This window comes from Calidris pugnax, unplaced genomic scaffold (assembly GCF_001431845.1).
Source record: "Calidris pugnax isolate Ruff unplaced genomic scaffold, ASM143184v1 scaffold25, whole genome shotgun sequence".
In the NCBI taxonomy this organism is placed as follows: Eukaryota; Metazoa; Chordata; class Aves; order Charadriiformes; family Scolopacidae; genus Calidris; species Calidris pugnax.
The window spans coordinates 4,892,677-4,918,837 of record NW_015090805.1 but is presented as its reverse complement, the minus strand read 5'-3'; the positions used below and the strand labels follow the sequence as shown (position 1 = coordinate 4,918,837).

Below are 26,161 nucleotides of genomic sequence, written 5' to 3'. Positions count from 1 at the left end.
GGAGGCCATCGCCTCCTCCCTCCCCTCCAAAATATGCAAAATAAAACCATTTGTAGAGAGCTCCTAACTTTCCCTTCCCTGATGATGGAGCTGCACACAACGGTACAGCTGGTCTGTCACCTAGGGGAGAGAAGGAGGGAGGGAGGCAGGGAGAGGGAGGGAGAGAGGGAGGGAAGGAGGGGGGAGAGAGGGAAAAGACAGGCAGGGAGCTCAGGTTACTGCTGCCGCATCACTGCCTTCCCCGGCTTCTGGCTGGGGAGGCACAGCCGACCATGCACCGCCTGGCTGGGGATGGCTGGGCTGCGGAGGGATCGGGGGACACTTCCCGAAGTGGAGCTGGCGCTTCCCGGTAGCAAGCTGCTCCTCGCTCGCTGCAGCAACATGGCCAGAGCCGCCGGAGGATGCGCTGCAGGCGTCTGAGGTGAGGAGCTCCTCGTTTCGTTCCCGAACTCCCAACGGCAGGTATGACTGTGGGCAGGAGAGTCCATTTGCCTACGGACGCACCCTTGGACCCACATTACCCACTTTCTGAAACTCTGCCCTCCGTGGCTGGGTTAGGAGAGCAAGATAAGAGGGGGTGTCAGGTGGGACCCCGCTTGGAAGACCGGGATCAAAGTCCAGACCTCCTTACCAGGGGAAGTCACCTGCCTGAGCCAAGTAGCGTGTGGCCCCGTGGTGGCCCAGGGCTCTTCTGAGGGCTCCGGACTGCAACACCCGTCCTCTGGTAAAACGGGCAAAGAGGGGCATTGAGCATGAGGAGTATACCGGTTTGATAGTAACGAGGCAGTAATAAGTAATCTCATTTACCAGAGGACCGAGCGTGTGTTTTAAGACCGGGAATTATTTTGGCAGCCTGTAAGCCTGTCCCCTGATAAAGACCGGGATCAGTTAGGACCAAGGACTGACACACATTTTCCTCGCTGTCCTGCGTGTTTGCTGAGACCTTGGGTGAAGGAGATCCATGAGGTACAGGTAAGTAATGTAAAAAAGCAGCCATTGGGCCTGATCCTGAAAGCATTACTGTGTATAATCAGCGCTTTTAGGGCCAAGGAGTTATCTGCAGAGGATTTGCCAGTGTGAGGGCCCCGCAGTGGGATTTCTGTTCCTCTGCTTTCTGCCTTAGCTCTGCTAAGCAGAAAAGGAGCTGGACGCCATCCCTCCCGGTGAGCGTTTGGCACAGGGCTGGGGCGGTGAGGGGAGCCCGAGTGGCTTTTCCTGGGCTGGCTCTGCCAGGAACGTTATCCTCCAAAGTACCAGATTGTCTCTTTAACTGACATGTAAATGCAAAGACTTAGTTCAACTGGGGTATTGATAGGGGAAGAGAAAAGCTCTAAGTACTAAAAAACTCATGTGCCAAGAGGCAGCATGAAATGAAAGGGCACAGAACTGCACGAGCATCGGGCTCACCTACTCCGTACAAGTGCTGTGCCAGCTTAAAATAGGCAAAAACCCCCAACTATCTGAAAGGTAGCATCCTGACAAGTCCTCACCTTACAGTGATATTGCAGGGCTGAACAGTACTCTGTTTATGAAAGACTTAAGGGTGATGTTGGAATGTCTCTATTGGTAATTTTTCCTGGTTTGAACATTATTTGTACAAAGTCCTTAGCTATCTCTTCTCTGCAGTGCTTTTTTCCTTCTTCCTTCATGTATCTTGAGATTGCTTCGAAGGGAGAGACCCTCATCCTGTCTGAAATACCATTTTCAGGTTTATTTCTCTTTTTAATTGAGATGAAAAGTCCAACTTGTAGCACTACTTGTAACTAAGAGTACAATAAATAATTTGGTTTGGGGGACAAAAACACTATACATACAACTTTTGAAGCACAGTGCTCCTATAGCTCAGAGAACCAGGTTTTTGGAGTCATAGCTTTGGCAGCAAGAGCTTAAAGAACAATTTTTCTCATTCCTATATTTTCTTAGGAAGATACTAGAGTGGCCATGAGTTGGATTTTGTTCCTATCCAGCACAATGAACCACATGGGTTTATACTGGTTAAGACTGCTCTGATTCACCCCATCATGGAAAATTGCTTATCTTTGGTGAGATCTTGAGTCTGGAGTATAGCAAATAAAATAGTAATTGTAGTGAAATTGCTGATTCATGAGGCGATTTTTAAAAAAGTTAAATAAACTCATTAGCATCAGTGATAAATGGAAGACGGGGATTTTGTAGGAAAAGAGGGAGCATTAGAAGAAGTGAGTCTGTTAGCACGGAAGACAAACCCAGGAAGGGATGTTTGGTACACAGAGGGTGAAGGAAAGTCAGAGACAGAAAGGGAGGACTTTTCAGCTGAATGCTTGGAAAAAATGACTACCAATACGAGAGAAGTTCCTCCTGGGAGAACAAGGAGGGAGTGCCCCAGAGGCACTGCTGTTTTTTCTGCCTGCAAGAGAGGGTGCCTCTTTGCTGGCTGCCTGCCAGCTGTGTTTAGATCACCTGTGGAAGTGCATTAAGTCAAAACTGTCCGAATATGCTCCAAAAAAGGACAAAAGACACCTGCACCAGGGGCTGTGATGGCTGTCCTATACAGTTTCTCTGTGGTCATAGTCAGAAGTTTGCAACAGGTTGCCTGACAGTCCATATTGCAAAATTCACTGTAAAACTGTCCGAATATGCTCCAAAAAAGGACAAAAGACACCTGCACCAGGGGCTGTGATGGCTGTCCTGTACAGTTTCTCTGTGGTCATAGTCAGAAGTTTGCAACAGGTTGCCTGACAGTCCATATTGCAAAATTCACATCTTTGTCCTTCATGGAAAAGGGATCTGGCCCTACTAAAATACTCAAGCTGACAGTTTGGTGGGCTTTGTAGGGCCAGGATTTATCACGAGAATTTTGCAAGCAGCTTGGAAAAGCAAAATGATATTTTAAAATAGAAGTAAGCTTTCTTGACTTGGCTTAAGTCCCTGGAAATACATTTCTTTTTGATTCTTCAGATGTGGCACATCTTTCCCGTGATATTACGGCAACATCCTGCCAAACTTTTTGCTGCGTTTTGGTCTTTTCCAAATGAATGTCGTGAGCAAGTGGTCATGGTTGGGTGCACGAGATTAAGGTGCATCAAGAGCTAATGACTCTTGATAATTTTTTTTTAATAAAGAGGAGGATGCAGCCTCTGATTCAGAAGACCCCTGTGCCACAAATGCTGTCCCTCTTTCCTCTGCAAGAATACACTCGCCATGATCTTAATTCTCCTTTAGAAACTGGCTGCCTGGGTAGTCTTCAGAGGCAGAACCCAAAGGCTGTGCAACCATTTCAGGCATTTCAGTAATAGATATCTCCGCACCCGAGGTGAGGCTTCCGTATCTGAACTGGAAGGGCTGTGCTTTCAAGTGGGTGAGACCTGCAAATGTTTGTTCTTTCCCTTGTGATAATAAAGACGCACCTTTTTAATGGCTGAATGTTACATGCAGAACTCCTCCTGTGCCTGTGCTTTGCCTCTGAGAGCTGCTGTGTTGTGCTTGTGTTTATACACGTATTCTGTAGCTGTAGTTAACCACCAGTACATTGCTCCTCATAGGAGAGGGGCTCCAGCCCTCTGATCATCTTTGTGGCCCTCTGCTAGACCCGTTCCAGCAGATCCATGTCCTTCCTGTGTTGAGGACTCCAGAGCTGGCCACAGTACTCCAGGTGGGGTCTCACCAGAGCAAAGTGGCAGAACCACCACCTGTGACCTGCTGGCCACGCTTCTCCTGATGCAGCCCAGGATATGGTTGGCTTTCTGGGCTGCCAGTGCACACTGCCGGCTCATGTTAAGTTTCTCATCCACTGACACCCCCAAGTCCTTCTCCTCAGGGCTGCTCTCCAGCCATTCTCCCCCCAACCTGTATTTGTGCCTGAGATTGCCATGACCCAGGTGCAGGACCCTGCACTTGGCTTGGTTAAACTTCAAGCGATTTGCATGAGCCCACCTGTCAAGCCTGTCCAGGTCCCTCTTGGTGGTATCCCTTCCGTTCAGCATGTCGACCACACCACCGAGTTTGGTGTCATCGGCAAACTTGCTGAGGGTGCTCTCTATCCTACTGTCCATGTCTCCAACAAAGATGTTGAACAGCACTGGTCCCAGTATGGACCCCTGACGAACACACACATCACTGGCCACCAGTTGGACATTGAGCCATTGACCACAACCCTTTGAGTGCGGTCAGCCAGCCAGCTCCTTATCCACCATCGCAAAGATGTTGAACAGCACTGGTTTCAGTACAGAACGCCGAGGAATACATGCATCACTGGCCACCAACTGGACATTGAGCCATTGACCACAACCCTTCGAGTGCGGCCATCCAGCCATCTCCTTATCCACCGAGTGGTCCATCCATCAAATCCATTAGTTTCCAATTTTGAGACTAGGATGTTGGTGTTGTGCGGGACAGTGTCAAACACTTTGCATAAGTTCAGGTAGACAACATCTGTTGCTCTGCCCTTGTCCACCAAGCATGTGGCAGTATCATAAAAGGCCACCAAATTGCCAGGCATGATTTGCCCTTGGTGAAGCCATGTTGGCTGTCTCCAATCACCTCCTTATTTGCCATGTGCCTTAGCAGAGATTCCAGGAGGATCTGCTCCATGATCTTGCCAGGCACAGAGGTGAGACTGACTGGCCTATAGTTCCCTGGGTCTTCTTTTTTTCCTCTTTTGAATATTGGGGTTATGTTCCACTTTTTCCAGTCTGTGGGAACTTTGCCAGACTGCCACGATTTCTCAAATATGATGGAAAGTGGATAAGCAACTTCATCCACCAGCTCCCTCAGGACCCATGGAGGGATTTCATCGGGTCCCATGGACTTAGGCACCTTCAGGTTCATTAAGAGGTCTCGAACCTGATCTTCTTGTACTGTGGGCGGTTCTTCATTTGTAGAGCCCCTGTTTTTGCCTGGAGGCTTTTTTTCTTTGAAGACATAAGGTTAAGGAGTTAGAGTGGGTCAGGGGGCTTTTCTAAAGCCATCTATATTATAGCATGATGGGAGGAGATCTGGGGCAAGAAGGTGAATCTTTCAGGAACTCTTACTCCTTTACTGGATTTTAAACAGATTTTATAATTTTAAGTCTCTTTTTTTTGATCATGGTTTTTCTTTGATTGCTGGGAAAAAAGTTTCTTAGATTATTATTACTATGCCAGTGTTTAGGCTGTGCTGGTCAGGCTGCTAAAAACAATACAGTTGTATGCATATATTTGTACACATCTGTATTATGTATGTATGCATGGCATTTCATCGGGATTAATATTAATCTAGAATTTAACATATCACTCTAATATTTTTTCCCCTAGAATTATGAAATTCAAAAGTTGGCTTGTTTCTACTCTTCATCTTTTTTTTTAATTTTTTTTTTCTTTTCTAATTTAAATCCAAAGTGGTAAATAAAACTTTCCCAACCTTCTACAAAGAAGATTAAATCTGCAGGTAAAATTACAAGGTCAACCAGCTAAATGGGTATTAGTAACAACATGACAGAACATAAGCAAGGCAACATAGTCAGATTTGCAAATCAGTAACAATAATGCTCCTTTTCTATCTGTTGTCTAATTGATCGCTTAGTGTTTGGGGACGAGGACACCTGCTGTGGGTCTTTGACCATGGGTGGATGGCTCACCCACTCCCCAGAGTCAGCTCCCTGGCTGTAAAACATCGAGGCCTTTCTGGAGATCCAGAGGCTTATTTTAAGGACCAAAATCACCCACCCCTCAGAATCCCCTTCCCCCATGCCTACCTGGTCATTGCAGGCTGAGGGTAGTGCTGAGTTGCCTGGGGAGGAGCTGGGAAAGCTAATTTTCCCTCCAGCGTTGCAAAAAAAAAATGACAAAGAAACGAAAGAGATAAAAAATGACCAAAGGCAAAAAAAAAAAAAGGAAAAAAGGAAAGGAAAAAAAGGGAGAGGATTTGGCTGTAAACAAAGTGCCTAGCAACTCAGTGCTTAAATGATAGAAACTGGAATATATGAAGCAGATGAAGAGTGTCTTGCTGTGACTTGCTGACAGGGTGACAAGGAGAGACAATCCTGATAGCAGAAACTGGTGAGAGGTAGCAAAGAGAAAAAGGTTTCCTGTGGTCTGACAGTAAGGGCACCAGAAAAAGTTTCTCCTTTGTCCTGTACCCTTTCCAGGTTTCCACCCTTCTTGCCTGTCAGTCTTGACATTTGGTTTGGGCGAGGATGTTGTTAATACACGTTGCCGTAAAAGCCTCCTGCTGAAAAGCGGCATTTTAAAGTGCCAGGAAGGACACGTTTAGCCCCATAATTTTGGTGGCTGTTTGTGTCACGTGCAGTTCTGTTGGTTGGAAACAGCACCACCAGCTCAGGAGGCTCCATGGGATGCTGCCACCGAGCCCACGGGGCAGGAGGAGCCAGCCAGTGCTCCCGGGGGATGAGGCAGGGTAGTCTGTCCCCTTGTGACCCTTTATTTCGAGTGGAGGTTGACCACCACTGTTTTTGGTAGTCCTGTGTGAGAGCTGAGTGGGTGCTGCTGTTCCTGGCAAGGTCTGGTAGGCATCAGGCAGCGTCCTGCTCCGGAGTGGTGGGACAGCCAAAAGCTGCTGGGCCAGAGGCCCCTGGTCATCCCTCCCTGACTTCTGAGCCTGAGCTAAATTGGAAGCCCAGCCACCTACGTGTCTTCCCTTAAAAACAGTGGCCCGGGCACTGCTAAACTCACTGCCTTGACAGAGACGTCATCTTTGAAAGCTTGAAATCTCAGACATCTCCTCTGAAATGCTTGCATTTAGGGAAAAAATAAATGTTTCCTCCTGTGGTTGACATTTTCTTATTATCTATGCATGTTTAATCCCTCTTCATGTCCTGCTGAGCTTCTGAGAAAGCAATTTAGAGGCTTTATTCGGAGGAAACCCAAAAGTTAGCTGGCATTATTAGCACTTATACCGGGGCACATGTTACTTTCAATTATTAAGAAAGGAAAACGGGAACATATCTGCCAACTTTAACTGTGCAGTATTTGAGGTCGTAACTCCTGTTTACACACTGAAATCAGGCCTCTGCTTTTGGGTCTGCCTTGTCTCCGCTGCTTGTGTCTCTATTTACAAAGTGGCAGCTCTTGCAGATGCTTGAAAACACTTTGGTCGTTTGCATTTTGGGTCGTTCCTGGCTGATGTGTGCAACCTCAATGCAGACCCAACACTCGATGTTCACTGAACTCAGCGGCATGACTCTAGCTTTGCCCCAGAAACATTAAGCAGACTATTTCTTTAAATTCATATTTTGAATCCATGTCTCGGGGGAACTCTAGACCTACTTACTTCTCTCTGCCTCAGGCCAGATTGCTTTTCCTGATCTATATGGCATCTAGTCTTGATCTCTTGGTGCCATTTAGATAATTATACTCATTAACAGACCTAAAGGAGGTGTCAGATTAATTTTGATGGAACAACTAGGCTTCGTCACAGGAGTTACCACAGTCCTGTCACTGTGCAACGTGAAGGAGTTACACAAGGGTTAATGGTGTGAACAGAGAGAACCTGTAGCCAAGCTGCTTACCCTGGCAGAACACAGGAGGAAGTTCACACCAGGGGTAGAAACAGATACTCGCAAAGTTCTGCTGATTTGGATCATAGACCTTGACTACCTTTTCTTCATGTGTTCGTTTCAGGCATGTGCTAGAAGAGCACCGGGCTGCAGGTTCCTGTAGCCCACATCGCTTGGGCCCCAGGCTCTAGAGTAAACCTCGTTGGGATCTACGCAGAGCCACAAAACACCGCCCCAGTCAGTTTAAACAAACCCTCTTCTAGGACACAAAGAAGGTAATTTTTTGGCAATACCCTACGCAAAATATTTTGCAGTGGGAACAACAGGAGACGGGAAAAGCTTTGAGATAATCACAAACTGCAATTTCTGACCCAAATCAGAGAGAAAATTCAAGTATAAGTTCATACAAAAGGATTTTCTAAAACACCTGAAAGATTCATTTTGATGCTAAAATACTGGATGCTGTTCAAAATGACCTCTAGAAAAGACATTGGTTGCTAGTAAATCTCTATTGCTTTCTGGAACACCTCCTCTAGATAGACTTAATGTCCAGTTCATGTTAACATCTCCAGGACTGTTCCATGAAGATACGCGCAAGCTGGCTGGAAATCTTGAATCACAGCCTGTATTATTTGTCAGATGCAGGCAAAGGAAGAAAAATACAGATAATTTAGAAACCACAGGCCTTGTCATGCCTAATGTATTCTCATATCTCTGCTGTACAGGAAGACGCTTCAGATGGATGGTGATGGATTTGCTAAATGTAGTCACAGCCATGTTGACCTGTTGAAACATAATAGAAGCCATTGTTTTCCATATGTTCTTCATACATAGCATTTCTCCCAGGCAGTAGGGAAGACAGAGCATTTGCTTCACTTGGGAAGCTAAACCTGCTGTGCGCAGGTGGGGTGAGGGATGAGCATCCCAGAGGGATGAAGCCAATACCAGGGTGATTTAAGTCCCTGATATGCCAACTCAAGCAGTCCAAGGAACCGATCTGCCTATGTTAGTAAAATGTGTTTTTTAACTTTCCAAATTTTCCTCATTTGCCTGAAAACAAGAAGAAATGTGAAGAGAAAAATGGCCTTGGTGAGAGGAAGCTGGTTGTCTCTCTTGTCACCCTTCCCCTTGGTGTTTTTTCAGGAAATGCTAACCCTGTAACACATTGCCAAGCTTGGGTCCTTGGGATACCAATGCTGTATCTATGCAAATGCTTCTTTTCCAACAGCATCCCCTATCGCAGTCTGGGCTCCTGCTGACCTCGGGAGTATTTTGGGGCAGCTCTTCTCTTCTTCTGCTCCAAGGGGGAAAAATTAAAGACAGGGCCATCAGATGAGGCACCTGTGTGCACTCTCACACGTTTGCTGAGTTTTCCTGGAGAGGGGAGTTTGGGGAATTGGTGCTGTTCTGGGGAAAGACTATTGAGAGAGTGAAACAGGGAAGAAATGCGATTGCAACAGAAGATGGGGTGCAGTCCTGTACGGACAGGGAGGCTGATTCCTCCACTGTGACTGGTCTGGAGGCTTGCATGGCTCTGCAGGGCTGTGGGTCACAGTGAGGAGCTGCAGCTGGGGCATGTTATCTGGGTGGCTCCCTCCTATATGTGGCTGGAGAGACAGAGCTGAGACACCAAACTGGGAAAGCTCAAGGTGCTACTGACGCAATGTGGGTCCTTGCAAACTCTCCCTCCAATCCTCTCCCCAAGTACCTCTGTGGATAATTGCAATTTGATTTGAGAAAAAAAGAACACCATTCCTACCAGCTCCAGATAAGCCGGATTTTGCTTTTGCTGATTAAACCAGTGACAAAAGCTAGTATTTTCCTGCTTTCACGCAGTCAGAATGAAAGGAGACTTTGCTCTGGGAAGCGTGCATTTCTCATCAAGGCCACTGCATACCTGCTGGCAGTAGGCAGGGACCTGCTGAAAAATGATACACGTGGATGTGTGTTATTTGCAAAATTTATAAAATATATATTTTACAATTTACATAAACTTGCAAACATTTGCAGTTTGTGCTAATATATATGTATAGCATTTACATATCTGTATAAGGTATGCTGCAAAAGGTAAAACATCCAAATAGTCTGACCCACTGTTGTTTTTTTTTCTGAGCAGCTGACTGAATGGCAGATATGTGATTCACGGCCTCTCCAGCAAAAAGATTGGGAACAGTTTCCACATTGGTGCAAGAGCCCCACAGGATGCAAAGAAGATGAAGATGGAAGGAATCTGATACTGGCTCTGATACAGGCACTCTTTTCAAACAAATGGAGAAACATGGTATTTAAAAAAAACCCTGATGCTGTTATTTCCTCTCTCTCATCTGGCATGGGCATTTATCTGTTGCTTCTCCACTCTCTGTCTTGTTAGAGCCCTGGTGGGTCTAAGTCATGGTCTGTAAGATGCTGAAAATAAGGAGGAGATCTGAAGCATCAGCCAGGGTAACCTGGAATTGGTGGGCATGATTGCACAAGATGATCTTTAAGGTCCCTTCCAACCTAGAAGATTCTGTGATTCTGTGATTGTGTGGATTTCTGAGGATATACTGGCTTGTGGGGCAGATTCAAGTAAGCACGGGTGTGAATTTGATTGCCAGCAGAACATCTTGTGGGAATGATACTAAGAGAAATGTGTGTGGGTGAATGCCCCAGAATAGGTAGCTTTCAATTAGAGACGACCTGGCTTTAAATCTCTGTGCAAGGAGATCTGTGTGGTATACAGCACTGAAAGGAACTAGATACTATTTTTTTAAATGATGTACTGTCTGTCTTGTTTCTTTCAGGATTTCAGAAAATACGGGCTGTTTATTTGGCTTGTGGGTGTCAGCTGTGTTAGCTTATGGTTTTACAGCAATTTCCCCAAATTCTGTATATTCTGTGAAAACAGCCAAAATGAGGTACTCCCCAAGAAGAATCTCAGGACAACCAGAGGAGACTTCTTGCAGCTCCCAGATATAGACTGCCAAGAGAACCCGCCTTTCCTCGTGCTGCTTGTGACATCCTCGCACGACGACATCAACGCCAGGATGGTCATCCGGCAGACCTGGGGGCAGGAGAGAACAGTGGCCGGCAAACGCGTGGTGGCATTTTTCCTCCTAGGAAGCACTGTGAACCTCAGGCAGCAGGCTGCTATTGCTGCTGAAAGTCAAAAGTACAAAGACATCATTCAAAAGAATTTTACAGATACATATTACAATTTGACTTTGAAGACCATGATGGGAGTGGAATGGATTCACAGATTTTGTTACCAGTCCAGCTTTGTGATGAAAACTGACACAGATGTATTTATCAATGTTTTTTATCTCACTGAGCTGCTTCTAAGGAAAAATAGGACCACTAGACTCTTCACAGGCTTTTTAAAACTGCACGACTCCCCCATACGGAACAGACAGAGTAAGTGGTATGTGAGTAGAGAAGAATATCCAGGAAAGACCTACCCGCCGTTTTGTTCTGGGACTGGTTATGTTTTATCCACTGATGTTGTTAGTCAGATCTATAATGTTTCAAAGAGCATTTTGTTCATTAAATTGGAGGATGTATTTATAGGACTGTGCCTTGACAAATTAAAAATTAGGCCGGAGGAGCTTCATTCAGAGCAGACCTTTTTTCCAGGAAAGATTAAATTCTCTGTTTCTGTATTTAAGAAAATTGTGCTGTGCCATAAAGTAAATCCATCTGAGCAGCTGACGTATTGGAATAGCTTAGTGGCATCATATCATGGAGGAGTGCCCTAGCACCTTCCCTGTTTGAATTAACAAATGGAAATGCTCTTTACTCCAGCAAAACTCCTGATTAACTCTAGATCCATCAAGTTAAAGACTCTTTTAATGGTTACTTTAATCTCCATTCCTGCCCAACCCTCTTTCTCTCCCATTCACTCCCACCTCTTTTCATATCTTCTCTACACAAGTTACAAGCATTAATTTTTTTCTGAAAGATGCAGGCCTGCAAACCCGTCCTGCAAATCTTGCTGCTATGGGACAGGGAATGCTTCTGCAGTGCCAAACTAAAAGTCAAAGTACTTTTCTTCAAGGAGGAAAATCTGCACCCTCTTCCTGGTCAACCTGCACCTCTTCCCAAGTCACGGAAGGCAAAAACACAGGCTCTGCAAATGAAGAACTGCCCACAGTATGAGATCAGGTTCAAGACCTCTTAAGGAACTGGAAGGTACATAAGTCCACGGGTTCTGAGGGAGCTGGCAGAAAAAGTTGCTAAGCTGCTTTCCATCATATTTGAGAAATCATGTCAATGTGGCAAAGTTCCTGCAGACTGGAAAAAGGGGAACATAACCCCGATATTCAAAAAAGGAAAAAAAGAAGACCCAGGGAACTATAGGCCAGTCAGTCTCACCTCTGTGCCTGGCAAGATCATGGAGCAGATCCTCCTGGAATCTCTGCTAAGGCACATGGAAAATAAGGAGGTGATTGGAGACAGCCAACATGGCTTCACCAAGGGCAAATTGCAGAAGCAAGACAGGGAGCCAGCAGAACTGCCACCTTGGACTTCCAAAAGGCAGACTTTGGCCTGTTTAGGAACATGGTTGAGAGGTCCCTTGGGGACAGTCCTGAAGGGCATAGGTGCCCAGGAAGGCTGGTCATACTTCAAGGAGGAACTCTCAAAAGCACAGGAGAAGGCCATCCCCAGGTCCCATAAAACAAGCTGACAGGGAAGAAGACAGGTCAAGGGAGGTCATTCTCCTCCTCTGCTCTGCACTGGTGAGGCCACATCTGGAATATTGTGTCCAGTTCTGGGCTCCCCAATTCAAGGACAGGGAACTTCTGGAGAGAGTCCAACGTAGGGCAACAAAGATGATTAACGGATTAGAGCACCTCCCTTATGAGGAAAGGCTTGAAGAGCTGGGGCTCTTTAGCCTGGAGAAGAGAAGGCTGAGGGGAGACCTTATCTATGTTTACAAGTTCCTAAAGGGTGGGTTGAAGGATGTTGGAGCCGGACTCTTTTCAGTGGTTTCCAGTGAGAGGACGAGGGGCAATGGGCACAAGCTGGAACATAGGAAGTTCCATGCAAATACGACAAAGAACTTCTTTAGGGTGAGGGTGACAGAGCCCTGGAACAGGCTGCCCAGGAAGGTCATGGATTCCTCTTCTCTGGAGATTTTCAAGACCCGCCTTGTTGCAGTCCTGAGTGATGTGCTCTGGGCAATCCTGCTCTGGCAAGGGAGTTAGACTAGATGATCTCTAGAGGTCCCTTCCAACTCTGACAATTCCATGATTCCATGATAAAGAAATGCTTCCTGGCCTCTCCTAGTTTCCTGTCTTGTGGGGCAGAGGGTCATGAGCTGGGACGGCGTAGTGCAGGCTGGCCTTTTCTAGTTATCATAGAAACAATCCTGCAGTCCCTTGTGGGTCTCACTTCCACCTCTGTGCCTGGTGCCAACCTTATCACAGCTGGCAGGACCAGTCCAACCACGCAGTCCCAGGGAGCCTTTATCTTGGCAGAACAGCTATTCATTTACATACGGATGTGTTGACTTGTTTGCCTCCATTAGGTGTTGAGATCCAAGAAGTAGGGTGGTACCTGGCTCCTGGGGTGGTGCAGCTGCTCGTCTTCTGTCAATTGAATTTTGGCCAAAGGGTAAAGTCTCCTGTTAGGAGACAGTATTTTGGGTTGCTTCCCTGAACGATGTCTGCTTGTGAGTGGCATTAAAATATGTCTTACTTGAGTGGTTTGTGGCTTTGTATCATCATAAAAAAAGTTAGGCTTGAGGGCCAGGTTCTGCTTGACTTCTTGACTGTGGCTTTTATTTTAGTTCAGGAAAGTTCCTAATTACTTGAATATAGCTACTAACTGGGAAGGTGGTACCATTTGCTGTTACTCACATTTATAGGTGCTACTACTACATTTTGTGTCTAAAGTCATAGCTACTGTGCCACTGGGAATAAAGTCTTCAGGCATGTTTTAAGAAATAATCCCATTCTGGATACTATTTCCAGGGAGTCTATTTGTAATTTCAAGTGACCCATGTAAGATGCCTGTCTTTATTACTGCATTTGAAAAAAATTGTCCTCACTGAAGATATGTTGTTAAGTAACTAATGCCCTGCCTATCTGAAGCGTTTGGCTTATCACCACTAAATCTCTGATGAGAAGCAAATGGGTACAGGTTGAAATGTTAGGGTTTCAGACAGCCTGTTCCTATCCTTTTTGCAAATTATCTTCCCAAGTGAATACTTTAGGTTACTGAACATTGTTTTCCTCAACATTTTATTTTCTTTCTGTTCACATAAATTAGAAATTGATTTCATAATTCTTTCCATTCAGTAGGCTGCTTTGAGTAAGAACATAGTAAACGAATAATTAATTAAAATATACAGTTATCCTGCTGGAAAAGGTGACTTAAGAAAAGTAGATAATTGTATGTAAGGCAAATTAATTTATTTAAACAAAGTCACTGTGCTAGTCAGTTTATATAATCAGTTAAATGAAATTAGCTTTTGCATCTTAGGCCTCAGGTAACGACTTTTAACACAATCAAAACAGTAATAGTGGCCCTTTTGCCAAATCATCTGTATTTTCCAATGAAAGACCATCACAAAATGATTGGAAATACAACTAGATCTGTAAAGATGATACTCAGTATACATACACTTTTTTAAAAATTTTGTATAGCATAATAAAAGAATTTAGGCAATTTTCAAGCAGTTTATCTGTGAAAGCAGTGCACTATCCTAACATTTTTATGCTTTCTGAGTCAGGTGATCATTAAATCATTTTCTTCTGAATAGCTTTGAAAACTTACTCTGAAAAGTTGCTCCATTGCTTCTCATTTAGTAGGAAGGAGTGTAAAAATCAACAGAGCTGATGACAGTGTCTTAGAGCTGGTTAGAGCTGTGCACTTCAGCATGCTCTATTTCTCCCAACACAAGATCCATTTTCTAATGCAGAAAAATGAATACATTTTTCACAACTCTAACTTGTCAACTAACATATTCTTAGTTTGAGTTAGGATTTTCAAAAATGTCCATGATGGATTTGGTCACACATCTCATCTAATTCAATATTATTGAGAAAATATAACCCTTCTAGGCACTTTTGAGAATACAGGGAAGATTTTTTTAATGAAACATTTGCCTTACGTAAAAGCCGAATGGAACACAAGGGCTAACTATCTGTAATGGATCTGACAGAAATGCTGCTCTTCTAGGATTTCTGCGGGTTACTATATAATGTTAAGATAAAATGTGTGACAATGTCTGCATTATTTGCATAGAACATGAGAATGTGGAGCTAAATATTTAATGTATGATATAAAGTTGCTAAGTTTTGTTACCAGATTTTTGTGTGTTCACTTATCTTTTCGGTCGTGAGTGTATTAACATTTTGGGATGTAGTCAAGTTAGGAGGCTTGCTCTTTTTCCAGTTAAAATGAATAGAATAATAGAATCATAGAATCGTTTAGGCTGAAAAAGACCTTTAAGATCGTCAAGTCCAACCATAAACTTAACACTGCGAAATCCACCACTAAACCATGTCCCTAAGCACTACATCTACATGTCTTTTAAATGCCTTCAGGGACAGTCACTCAACCACTTCCCTGGGCAGCCCATTCCAATGCTTGATAACCCCTTCATTGAAGAAATTTTTCCTAATATCCAATCTAACCCTCCCCTGGTGCAACCTGAGGCCATTTCCTCTTGTCCTATCATCTGTTCCTTGGGAGAAGAGACTGACCCCAATCTCTCTACAACATCCTTTCAAATAGTTGTAGAGAGTAATAAGGTCTTCCCTCTCCAGGCTGAACAACCCCAGTTCCCTCAGCTGCTCCTCATAAGACATGCTTTGGACCTGTCACCAGCCTCGGTGCCCTTCTCTGAACACACTCCAGCACCTCAATGTCCCTCCTGTAGTGAGAGGTCCAAAACTGAACACAGTATTTGAAGTGGGGCATCACTAGTGCCGAGTACAGGGGGATGATCACTTCCCTTGTCCTACTCTCCACCCTGTTTCTGATCCAGGCCAGGATGCTGTTGGCCTTCTTGGCCACCTGGGCACACTGCTGGCTCATATTCAGCCAGATGTAGACCAACACCACCAGTTCCTTTTCTGCCTGGCAGCTTTCTGGCCGCTTTTCCCCAAGCCTGTAGTGCTGCATAAGGTCATTGTGACCCAGGTGCAGGACCCAACACTTGGCCTTGCTGAATCTGAATCTGTTAATTTTCTCCTCTTCTCTAAAATGCCTTTCTATGTACATTCTCAAATGACTGGTAGACTCCTCTTCCTAAGGCAAATCCATAATTTCCATAGAAGAGAAAGAAATCAAGAATGGGAGTGCTTTCCCAAGTATTAAGCATACAATCCTGCCACAGTAGCCACTCTTCCCATTAATGGTCTATACATGGTGCATCTCTAAGTCAGAGGCTCCCTAAACCAAAATCTTATAAACAGGCTGTGATTTGAATACAGAATGTTTTTTAAAAATGACAAGAGTGTCAAATGCAAGATTGTTAAAACCATAGCAAAGGAATGGATAAAAGACAATTTTAACCACAGTTGATACCTTTTGGAAGATCAAGATCCAATATGAAATGGTTTTGTCTGTGTCATCATAGCCAACACTGTTTGACTGGCTGAGTGGCATACTCCTTGGAACCTGGAAGCACTGGGCTGTTCCCCTATCATTTAAAAGGAAAATGTCAAGTAACTGAAGCCTGTCAGTTTGTTTGCCAAACACAAGCAGTTATGAACTAAAAACCATAACTGGAAAAGGTCTCCCTTACTATCTTTATCATTTATTTTATCTTTTTTCCTCACTTACCTTTCTGGTGTATTTTGTATGTTTGTTTGCATTTGGATTTCAATTCATTAGTTCATTTCACTAGCATACTTCTGGAAATATCCGCAAATATTGTCACACTGCATAGAGAAAAGCACCTGAGTCATAAGACTTAGATATATACAGTACATAGGATATCCAATCTGAAAAAAACAGATTTGAATTTGCACATGTTCTGGCTGCGCAAATAGAGATTTTACCCAAGCCTAGTAATACACTGGTTTTAAGTCTACCCTTCTAAAAAGTTCACTGAAGTTCATTTTCATTGAAAAATGTAATTGGACAATTTCAGTGGTTGAGAAATAATGTTATTGTTGCCTTATGTTTCACAAATTCAAAAATACATTATTTTTGTGAGGAAAAAAAAATAATCCAAGTCCCTTCCAACTGAACCATATACACAAGGTCCCTTGTGTTCAGCTACTGACTTAACCTGACCTCTTTTAATTTATGACGTTGGGTGCAGGGACAGAGGCCCGTGTAATCAGCTTCCTATTCTTCCGCCACCAAAAGCACAGAGAAATCACAGCCTCCCTTACACTTAGAAACCATGGGCATACAGCTGTAGGCACAGAACGTCATAAATTAGTTATGCAGTGTGATTTACACCTCCAGCTTGTAGATCTTCCAGGCGGCTCTATTCCCTTCATGTTTAATTTAATTGTTATTGCTGGAACAGCAGTTGTAAGTAAATGTTTGACTCTGGTACATAAAGGGACCTGAAGCTTTTACATGTGCTTCTGCTACTAAAGGTGCAACGAGGGAATTAAAAAGAAGAGTGAAGTGAGCCGTGAGGCAGGAGTGGGAGTGAGCCGCGGTGTGTGTGACTAAGGTAGCGTGCTCCTGCCCGGGGTGAGGAGGTGGCAGAACAGCAGCGCTTGCTGCTGGCAAGGAGAGCTCAGTGCTGAGGGTGAGAGCGTCCCATGCACCTCTGTCTGTGCTCACCTGCCCCCCAGACCATTTTGGGGAACCCATTCTCTTATGCTGAGGCCAGGCACATGGTGCCTTGCAGGTATGAGTCAAGCGGCAGGAGGTTTGCTGCCAGAAGCCACAGTAACCGAGCGGTACCGTCTTCTTCAGCTTTAGGAAGTGCTGCATGGGATAGGGGAGGAGAGGGGACTGGAAACTTTAGCCTGTTAACACACCAGTCTCTTTACTATATTCTTGAGCTCTTTCAGTACTCGCCAATTCTCTAAGCTTTTAGGGAATCTTATTTTGTAGACAAATGTTGCAAAGGAAAAGGTTGAATATCAAAATAAAATTTACTGCTCCTCTATAAGGGAAAGTCAAAATACAGCAGTGCTCATGAGCACTTCCATTACCCTGCTACATAAAGAGAAATTGAATATCTGGAGCCATCTCTGCAAGGGACTTAAGTTCTTTCACTGCAAAAGGGCAGCTTTCAGTCACAGATTCCGTATCACAGATACAGAGCACAAGGAGACATTTATTTCTATGAAAAAAACACCTGACATTTCTACTTGGTGATCTTAAATGAATGCCCAAAGGGAGCAGTAAGATGTCAGTCATAAGGAAACATTTCATGAAAATGCAAAAAAGACACAGCTCTTCCAATATAGTCCCTACTTTCATGGTGATAATCTGCTCTCATCATTGCAGTGTCAGTTTGGATCATGCCCGCAGGTCACTTAGGGAATATTCATTAATACACTGTTTTCAGAGGTGTGAGCATTAACATTTCTCATAACTGGCAACCTTGCAAAATCATCAGGAAATAAAGAAAAGGGGCATCATTTCATAGTCTCAGGGTAGTTTTCCTGGCTTTATCAGGGAAGTCCTGTGGGATTTGGAGCCCTGGGCATAGCGCTTGCATGTGCATGTCACTGACAAGGCTTGTGCACTGTTCATCTGACATGTCTAGAGCTGGACTTACCACGCACTGACTGATAGGTGTTGAGCACACCGATTTTAAAGGAGCTCTGGATAGATTTGCACTTTGCCTGAACTCCTTGAAGAATCCGGCTGTGCATATAAAGCTCAGGAGGGAGTCCAAAAATCATGACCTTAAGCAATAATGAAAAATGTAATAGTGATTATAATGACTGTAGAGAATGATGTTTACATTTTCTTGGCACGCTATCATACATTGAAAAGTTCCTTAGAATAAACTGAATGATAACCAGAGCAATTAAGCTAACTGTTTGGACAAGACACAAAACATTTCTAGAGCTAAAGAAAATGTTGCCAGGGGAACTGATGTATTCGAGAGCACTAAAAATTTCCTTCCTTGATTTATACTCCTCCTTAGAGCATGAAACCTGTATCTTCTTTCATTCTGTGTTAAACTTTCTTACTTATTGTCACCTAGACTCCATGTCTTCATCTACGTTCCCTGAATTATGACCTTTTCATTTTACCAGCTACCACTGATTTCAGTGCTGGAGAGGAGGAATACACCTGCCAAAGGGGAAACATGAAATGCAGTTCAGAAGGAGTACTGGCAGGAAAGTGTTGGAGAACTACATTCCAATTGTGCAGATTTATTAAGGCCGAATAAAAACTGCAAGGACATTCATGCAAATAAAGTGTTTAACCCTGTGGTCTCTTGTGTGTGAAAGTCTGTAAGAAGACTATATCCAAAGCTTTCCTCATTAAGAACCCACAGCAATTCTGCACAGAGGTATGGCTTTATAATAATCAACAAGAAAAAAAAAGCTGAACCAAAAAATCAGATGAGCTATATTGATGTTACAAGGTTTTTGAGGATTTACCCAGGCCTAGATTCATGATAGAATCACTTCATGAGTCTTTAGGTCAAGACAAAGATGACCTCCCTTCCTAGGAAAGAGATAAAACAGGAGTCCTCAAATCAACAGGAAGCATCTTCTGTTGGTGGAATTGGTCTCAGCTAACTTCTGTAGTGTAAAACAGGATGTCCAGTCTAACCCAGTCTTTCAGACTATTCTGCAGTGAAAATAATGACGCAGGCTTCAGCAAAGGGTGACACAGAATCATAGAATGGGTAGAGCTGGAAGGGACCTTAGAGATCATCGAGTTCCAGGACACCTCCACCAGAGCAGGTTGCTCAAAGTCCCATCCAGCCTGGTCTTAAACACTTCCAGGGATGAGGCATCCACAACTGCTCTGGGCAACCTGTTCCAGTGTCTCGCCACCCTCACAGTAAAGAATTTCTTTCTGGTATCTAATCTAAATCTCCCCTCTTCCAATTTAAAACCATTACCCCTTGTCCTGTCACTACACTTCCTGACAAAGGGTCCCTTCTCCAGCTCTCCTGTAGGGTCCCTTCAGATATTCATAAGCTGAATATAAATATGGTAGACATATCTTGCCTTCCATAGACTCCCATACCAGGATAGGTGAAGCATCATCTGGTACGACTTTTATATCTTTAATGACTACAGGAAAAATCCATGGTAAGTAGTTTAGGATTGATACCTGTGTCTCAGCTGGTGAACAGTAAATGAGGAAAGGGTCCTGCATGCTGTGTATAGTTACCGGTATTCATAGGGACTGTGGCTCCTCTGGAAGTGCCCCCACAGCCTCACTTTGTATCACATCAACTATTCAATGGGGAAGTTGCAGGAAAGACAGAGTATCTTTCAGGTAGCTAATATATTTGTCCAGTAGTTCTTGTTTGTTCACTCAGCAAACCATCTTTTACAAACAGAGGTTTAATTTAAATTGGATACAAATGTTAGGACAGTGTTGAGTAGGGACATTTGAAGTATCCTAATTTTTCACACAAATATATATGCAGCAAACAGCAAGCACTGAGTCTTCGCCATGCGTGATTTTGAAAGCAGAAAGGGTTCTTCATAGCTCTCATATTCTACAAAGTGGAAACAATGTGGGGAAAAATGCATCTTGACATTCACATAGGTAATACAAAATGAGAGGAAATGGCACAGCACTGTTATTTCTGGAGCTTTTCCTCTAGGGCTCTCATTAAAGAAAAATTTGAATCAAAACTTAAAACTGTGATGAGTCTTCAATATATTAACAGACTACTTAAAAGATTTTGAAAAATAAAGCTTGTGAGAGAAGGAGAGGGGTCTATGTATCTCACTTAGACTTCTATATCTAACACTAATAAAATCTGTTTTGAATAAGAATCATTTCTTTCAGTGTACTAAATATTTTGGTAAACAGTAGAGGAAAGGAGTAAGAGCACAGAAAGAAGAAAAAAATAGGAGGCAGAGCTGGAAAAGTTATGGCTTCGCATCTCTTTGGCCTGATTGGGTACTAGACAGAAACGTCCTGTAGGCTTCAAGATAGAAACAGCTAATTTGGTCACTAGGTCATCTTAGTCTTTTCTAGATGTTTCATTTCTCCTGTTCTTCACTAGAGAAAAGAACGTTTATTTTTTAATAGGGAGCCATTTCTCAAAATCTTTGTAATGTTCAAACCCCTTTTCAAACGAGTTTTCATGGGGAAATTAAGAATTTAATTCCTGTTTCCAGGACTGACCTCAAATCAGCTTTAATGCTGTAAGTGTCTCTTCTCTTGTCATTGTAGTGCTTGCATCCTCTGATCACATTTTCTTTGACTCAGCTAAATAACCTAACGTGCAGCGTGGAGGTATAGGGACCAGTGATTTCCCTTGCTGCCTTCTCACTGTTAAAAGTAATTTACAAGTGAAGGTGTTTAAATGCACTTCATTTTTCATCATGACAATTTTTCCAATTCTCCTGTGAGAAAAAAAAAAAGAATTACACTTAAGGCCACAATGACAATGACAGTCAGCTTCACTAAGAGACTCTCAGAAAGTCCATTTCACTTGGAGCTTGTTGTGTGGGTTTGCACAGCAAGATGTATAGACATATGTTTCAGACTAACACATCCCAGAACAAAAAATGTCGAGGGTTGTCCAGCTGTTTACACAGTCTACACACTATACAGAAGAAATGATATGGTGTGCGAAATAGAGTTTGGAAGGGTTGGGGAAGAAAAAAAGAAAAAACAGATAAAATCCTCCTACTCACAAGCGGAAGAAAAAGGGGGAATTGGAAAGAAGTGGCTAGAGAAAGTGGAGTGGGAGGTAGGAATCTGCCTTGTATGCAGGCTGATGATTCACAAAATGATTTTCCATTTGCATCAGACTGACAAACTTAGGACCTGATCTTTTGAAGAGTCATGAACATGGGTAACCTTGTACGTGCACGTTGTTCTCAGCAGTTGGGGATTTGGACACTTTACCATGCTGTGTAATGTCATATCCCACGCACACCCTAACTGATGCCAACGGCTGTATTCATCACGATATCACAGTCCATTAGGAAAGTCAAAGTAAGGAAGGAACTAACAAGGGCAGTAATAAATAATTAATAAAATATTAATACATGTGTTGGTTGCCTAAGCAATCCCAGGGAAAATAAAGGACATTTGAATCCAGTCACTGTGCACCAGATTCACCCAGAAGGATCTCAGCTGCTGAAGCCAAACCAGCATGCATGTGGGTGGAGGTGACAGGTGCTCTCCTGATGACTCCCACTGGGGTCAGATCTGGAGCAGGACATAAACACACTGGATGCTCTAGGCCACAACATAGCCAGTTCCCACTGTGGGCTTCAACCTGTCCTCTCTACGATGAAAGGACGGGAATGAAATGCCTGCGATGAAATGTCTGCAATGCGGGCCACCAGAATGCATCTTTATGTGCATACATGTTTAAGGATACGGCTAATTTACAGACCATGACAGACTGCCGTGTGGTAAAGTGATAGTGGATCAGCCTGTGATTAGCTAGTGTTATAGCAACAGCTGTGGCACAGGTGCAGCAACGTGACATCCAAATGGACCTTGATAGGCTTGAGGACCGGGCCAACAGAAACTTCATGAAATCCAGCATGAAGAGGCACAAAGTTCTGTACATTAGCTGCAATAACCTCAAGGTATAGGCTGCAGTGGTACTGCCTAAGAGACAGTGGGTAGAAATCTTGATGGCGAGACCTGGGTGAAAATAACACCAGGGTGAATACAAGCCAGCAGTGCTCTCTCATTGCAAATATGGCAAACCATGTACTAGGGAGCGTTCAGAGAAGTGCTGCCAGCAAATTCAGGCAAACTATTATTCTCCTCTACAAGGCACATCTGGAAACCTGTGTGTGGTTTTGTGCTCCTCAGTTCAAGCAGGATGTAGAGAAGCCAGAGAGGGTCCAGTGGCAGGATATCAAGTGGACAAGGATCTAGAGCACAGCACCAGTGAGGAGATGCTGAGGGAGCAAGGCTCCAGTCTGGCAGAGAAGGGGTTAAGGGATGATCTAATAGTAGCTTAAATCCACCTGAAGAGCAATTACAAAGATGACAGAGCCAATCTCTTCTCAGTAGTGCCAAATTATAGTTTTGTAAAAGTTTTAAAAGCAGCTATTATCCTTTCCAAAGAATTTTTACAAAGAGTTACCTTTATTAATTCAAGCTGAAAAGCCAGTCAATCCATTTTAACCTTCTACACTTTTCCTACTTGGGCAACCGAAGATGGAATCTGCTCATTAGATGTTACCCTTTTCTTCCTCTGGCTTTATTTGGACATAACTATAAAGAAGGTATTCTTGAAATACCTTTCATATTGTTATGAAAGTAGGGCTGTTGGTGCAACATGAGTGTGAGATTTCAGACTTAAAAAAAGAGATGTTCGTAAAAGCAAGGAAGCAAAAAGAAAAACTGGTCAAAAAAAAACTTCCTGCAGATTCCATAGCTTTTTTTTTAAAAAAAAAAAACAAGTTGAGGTGATATTTTTTCTAATAAAGCAAAGTGTTTGAAATTTAGTTTTGGAAATTGATCAAATTTGCCCAAGCAGAATGTTTCATTTCCCTTTGCCAAACTGAACCTTTTCATTTTCAGGTAGATGTGGTTCTTAGGGACATGGTTTAGTGGTGGTTTTGGCAGTGTTAGGTTCATGGTTGGACTCGATCTTAAAGGTCCCTTCCAACCTAGATGATTCTATGATTCTGTGATGGCATTCTGTCAGTGTGGCATTAATTTCTATTTGCTAGAGCTGTTATTGTGCTCAGTAGAAAAAATAGTTCAGGAAAGCCACTGAATTTCACTGAATTTTTAGAGTTGGAAGAGACCATAGAGATCATCTAGTCCAACTCCCTTGCTGAAGCAGGATTGCCTAGAGCTTGTCAGAGCATGTTACTCAGGACTGCATCCAGGCGGGTCTTGAAAATCTCCAGAGAAGGGGACTCCACAACCTCCCTGGGCAGCCTGTTCCAGGGCTCCGTCACCCTCACCGTGAAGAAGTTTCTCCTCATATTTGAGTGGAACCTCTTATGTTCCAGCTTGTGCCCGTTGCCCCTCGTCCTCTTACTGGGAACCACTGAAAAGAGTCCGGCTCCCTCCTGCTTCAACCCACCCTTGAGATACTTGTAGGCGTTAATAAGGTCTCCCCTCAGCCTTCTCTTTTCCAGACTAAAGAGTCCCAGCTCTCTCAGTCTTTCTTCATAAGGGAGATGCTCCAATCCTTGAATCATCTTTGTTGCCCTTCACTGGACTCTTTCCAGTAGTTCCCTGTCCCTCTTGAACTGGGGAGCCCAGAACTGGACACAGTATTCCAGTTGTGGCCTCACCAGTGCAGAGTAGAGGGGGAGAATGACTTCCCTTGACCTGCTGGCTACACTCTTCCCTATACAACCCAAGATACCATTGGCCTTCCTGGCCGCAAGAGCACACTGTTTACTCATTGCCATTTTACTGTCCACCAGGACCCCTAGATCTTTCTCTTCAGTAGTTGCCTCTAGCAGGTCCACCCCTAACCTGTATTGGTGCCTGACATTCTTCTTCCCCGGGTGCAGGACCCTACACTTTTCCCTGTTGAACCTCATGAGGTTCTTCCTTGCCCAGCCCTCCAGCCTGTCCAAGTCTCGCTGGATGGCAGCACAGCCCTCCGGGGTGTCAGCCACCCCTCCCAGTTTGGTATCATCAGTGAACTTGCTGAGGATACACTCTGTCCCCTCATCCAGGTCACTGATGAATATGTTGAACAGCACTGGACCAAGTATTGACCCCTGGGGGACACCACTGGTTACAGGCTTCCAACTTGAACCTGCTCCATTAATCGTTACCCTTTGAGTCCTGTCACAAGAAGTCATATGTCCCTTCTTTACAATTTAAGCTTCCTGGCAGATGGACTCATGATAAAAATCTGATGTGCCACATCATTTCAACTCACCGACCAACGATGGTGTAATGCAAAGGATGCAGTTCAGCTCTCAGAGGAAGGCAAAGGCTGCAGCTATGGAATGAGCACCTCTCATGAGGCAGCATGGCAGCTTTAGTGGAAACACAATTGTCAAAGTGGTAGGAAAAGGTGTGATTTAACTGAGCAAACAAACACAAAGTATTACAGAATTAATTGAAATGTTTTAATGAACAACTTATTGATGTAACTTAAAAAATTCCTCAAAACAAAAACTGAAGAAGGAATATGAAAATAAAAAAAAAGGGAAAAAAATCACTTGGAGACTGTGTTTTCCATTAAAATATGGAAAACCAATTCAGTTTTGTCACCAGCTGCCTATAAAGCTGCGCTTCATAGTAAGGACCCATTTTGCCGAGGCCCTGAGGGCAACCAGTGGGCTGGATCCTCCCTTGGCAGCCCCCACAGGGCTCCCCTACCCTCCCCATGGCCCGGGGCAACATGTCAGTCCCCCAGGGCCGTCAGCCCCTGCCTATGGCCCAGGGCACCATGTCAGCCTTGCAGGGCCATCAGCCTGCCCCATCCCTGCGTCTGGCCCTGTTCCCTGGATGGGCCCCTTGGTGTCACTTCGTGGCCTCGTCTCCAGTCCTGTCCCTGGCCCCATCTCCATCAGCTCTTGACTGGACCCCCTGGATGGTCCCTGGCCCTAGCTCAGCCCCTCACCCTAGTGGGGGCTGCTGATGGACCTCAGCACTCCCAGCCATGGATGACAGCCTCCGTTGGTGGGGGCACAGATGGAGCAGAGCCCCCAGGCGGGTGCTTCTGCCCTCTGCCATGTTGTGGGGCACAGATGCACTCACCCGCCCAGTTATAATCCGGGGAAAATAAATCGTGTGCTTCCTTGTGTGGCCTGCATGGTGTCCCAGCAAGGCCTCAATGGCTGTGCCCTGCAGAGGCGTCAGGCGGCAGCACCCATCCAGCTTCTTGGGTTGGGAGGGTGGCGTGGAGTTTGCTCCCGCATGTGTGTGTCATCGTCTGTGCCTTACTTCCTCCTGCAGGACCGGTTAAATATTAACACAGCGACAAGCGTATTTGGGCGGGGGGAAGGGGAGAGGCAATCCTTACCTCACCGTATCGCTGGGGACCAATGTCAGGGCGGGTGTCTGCCCCGGGGCCCCGGGCGGCTGAGAGGCGGCTGAGGTCGGCGTTCCTTCCCGGCAGCACCTCAGGCAGCTGCCCCAGCACCTGAGGAGGGTTTCCCTGGGGCAAGGAGGTGAGGGCCGGCCAGGGGCCCCTGGCTTTGAACGCTGCCGGCCTCCTCTTGCGTCCCTCTGGGCCGTCATTGAAGGGAAAGCGGTTGGAGACGCCCTCACGGTGGCTGGGGAAGCCATCCAGGTAACCCCTCTGCAGCCATTATTTGCTTCCCGAGACAACTGAAAGATAATTTAACCCTCTCCCCTGCTCCTGCCGCCGTGGGGAAGGTAGCCGTGGGCCGGTGGCAGTGGGGCAAGGAGGGGTGTTTCGCCGCCCCCCTCTCCCACAGCACGCCCCGGCTCTCGGGGCAGGTCTCCCCTGCAATGCAGGGTGCCCACAACATCCCAGCCCTGTGCTGTGCCGGGCTGGCTCTGGCTGCTGCTCCTTTAGAGCCATATTATTGATATTATTGATATTATCCCCACGCCTCAGGTGGGAGGGAGCAGGCTCAGAGTGGGACCACAGGCCGGGGCACAGCGCGTGCCCCTGCGTAGCAGTGCTGGCCACGCCAGTCACAAACCTCCCCC

The 26,161-nt window shown here is 44.8% G+C and overlaps 2 protein-coding genes across 5 annotated transcripts in view; both read left to right on the top strand.

The window, feature by feature from the left end:
• The first annotated feature begins 287 nt into the window (after window positions 1–287).
• Window positions 288–11,777, top strand: B3GALT5 (Beta-1,3-galactosyltransferase 5). 3 transcript variants are annotated; one of them, XM_014938035.1, is made up of 5 exons: window positions 288–421; window positions 853–972; window positions 7,596–7,746; window positions 9,588–9,752; window positions 10,255–11,777. In XM_014938035.1, exons 4-5 carry the CDS (start codon window positions 9,750–9,752, stop codon window positions 11,203–11,205), a joined length of 954 nt encoding a protein of 317 aa, XP_014793521.1. In that variant the 5' UTR covers window positions 288–421; window positions 853–972; window positions 7,596–7,746; window positions 9,588–9,749; the 3' UTR covers window positions 11,206–11,777. The 3 variants fall into 3 exon arrangements, with proteins under 3 accessions (XP_014793521.1, XP_014793522.1, XP_014793520.1); XM_014938036.1 differs by lacking the exon at window positions 853–972 and having other exon boundaries at window positions 301–421; XM_014938034.1 differs by lacking the exon at window positions 288–421 and having other exon boundaries at window positions 646–972.
• A 13,738-nt stretch (window positions 11,778–25,515) lies between these two features.
• Window positions 25,516–26,161, top strand: part of IGSF5 (immunoglobulin superfamily member 5) — a 34,832-nt gene continuing 34,186 nt past the window's right edge. For both annotated transcript variants that reach the window (XM_014938023.1, XM_014938022.1), the window contains exon 1: window positions 25,516–25,775. The gene's annotated coding sequence lies outside the window, so the exon portion shown is untranslated. The remainder of the gene's footprint in view (window positions 25,776–26,161) is intronic.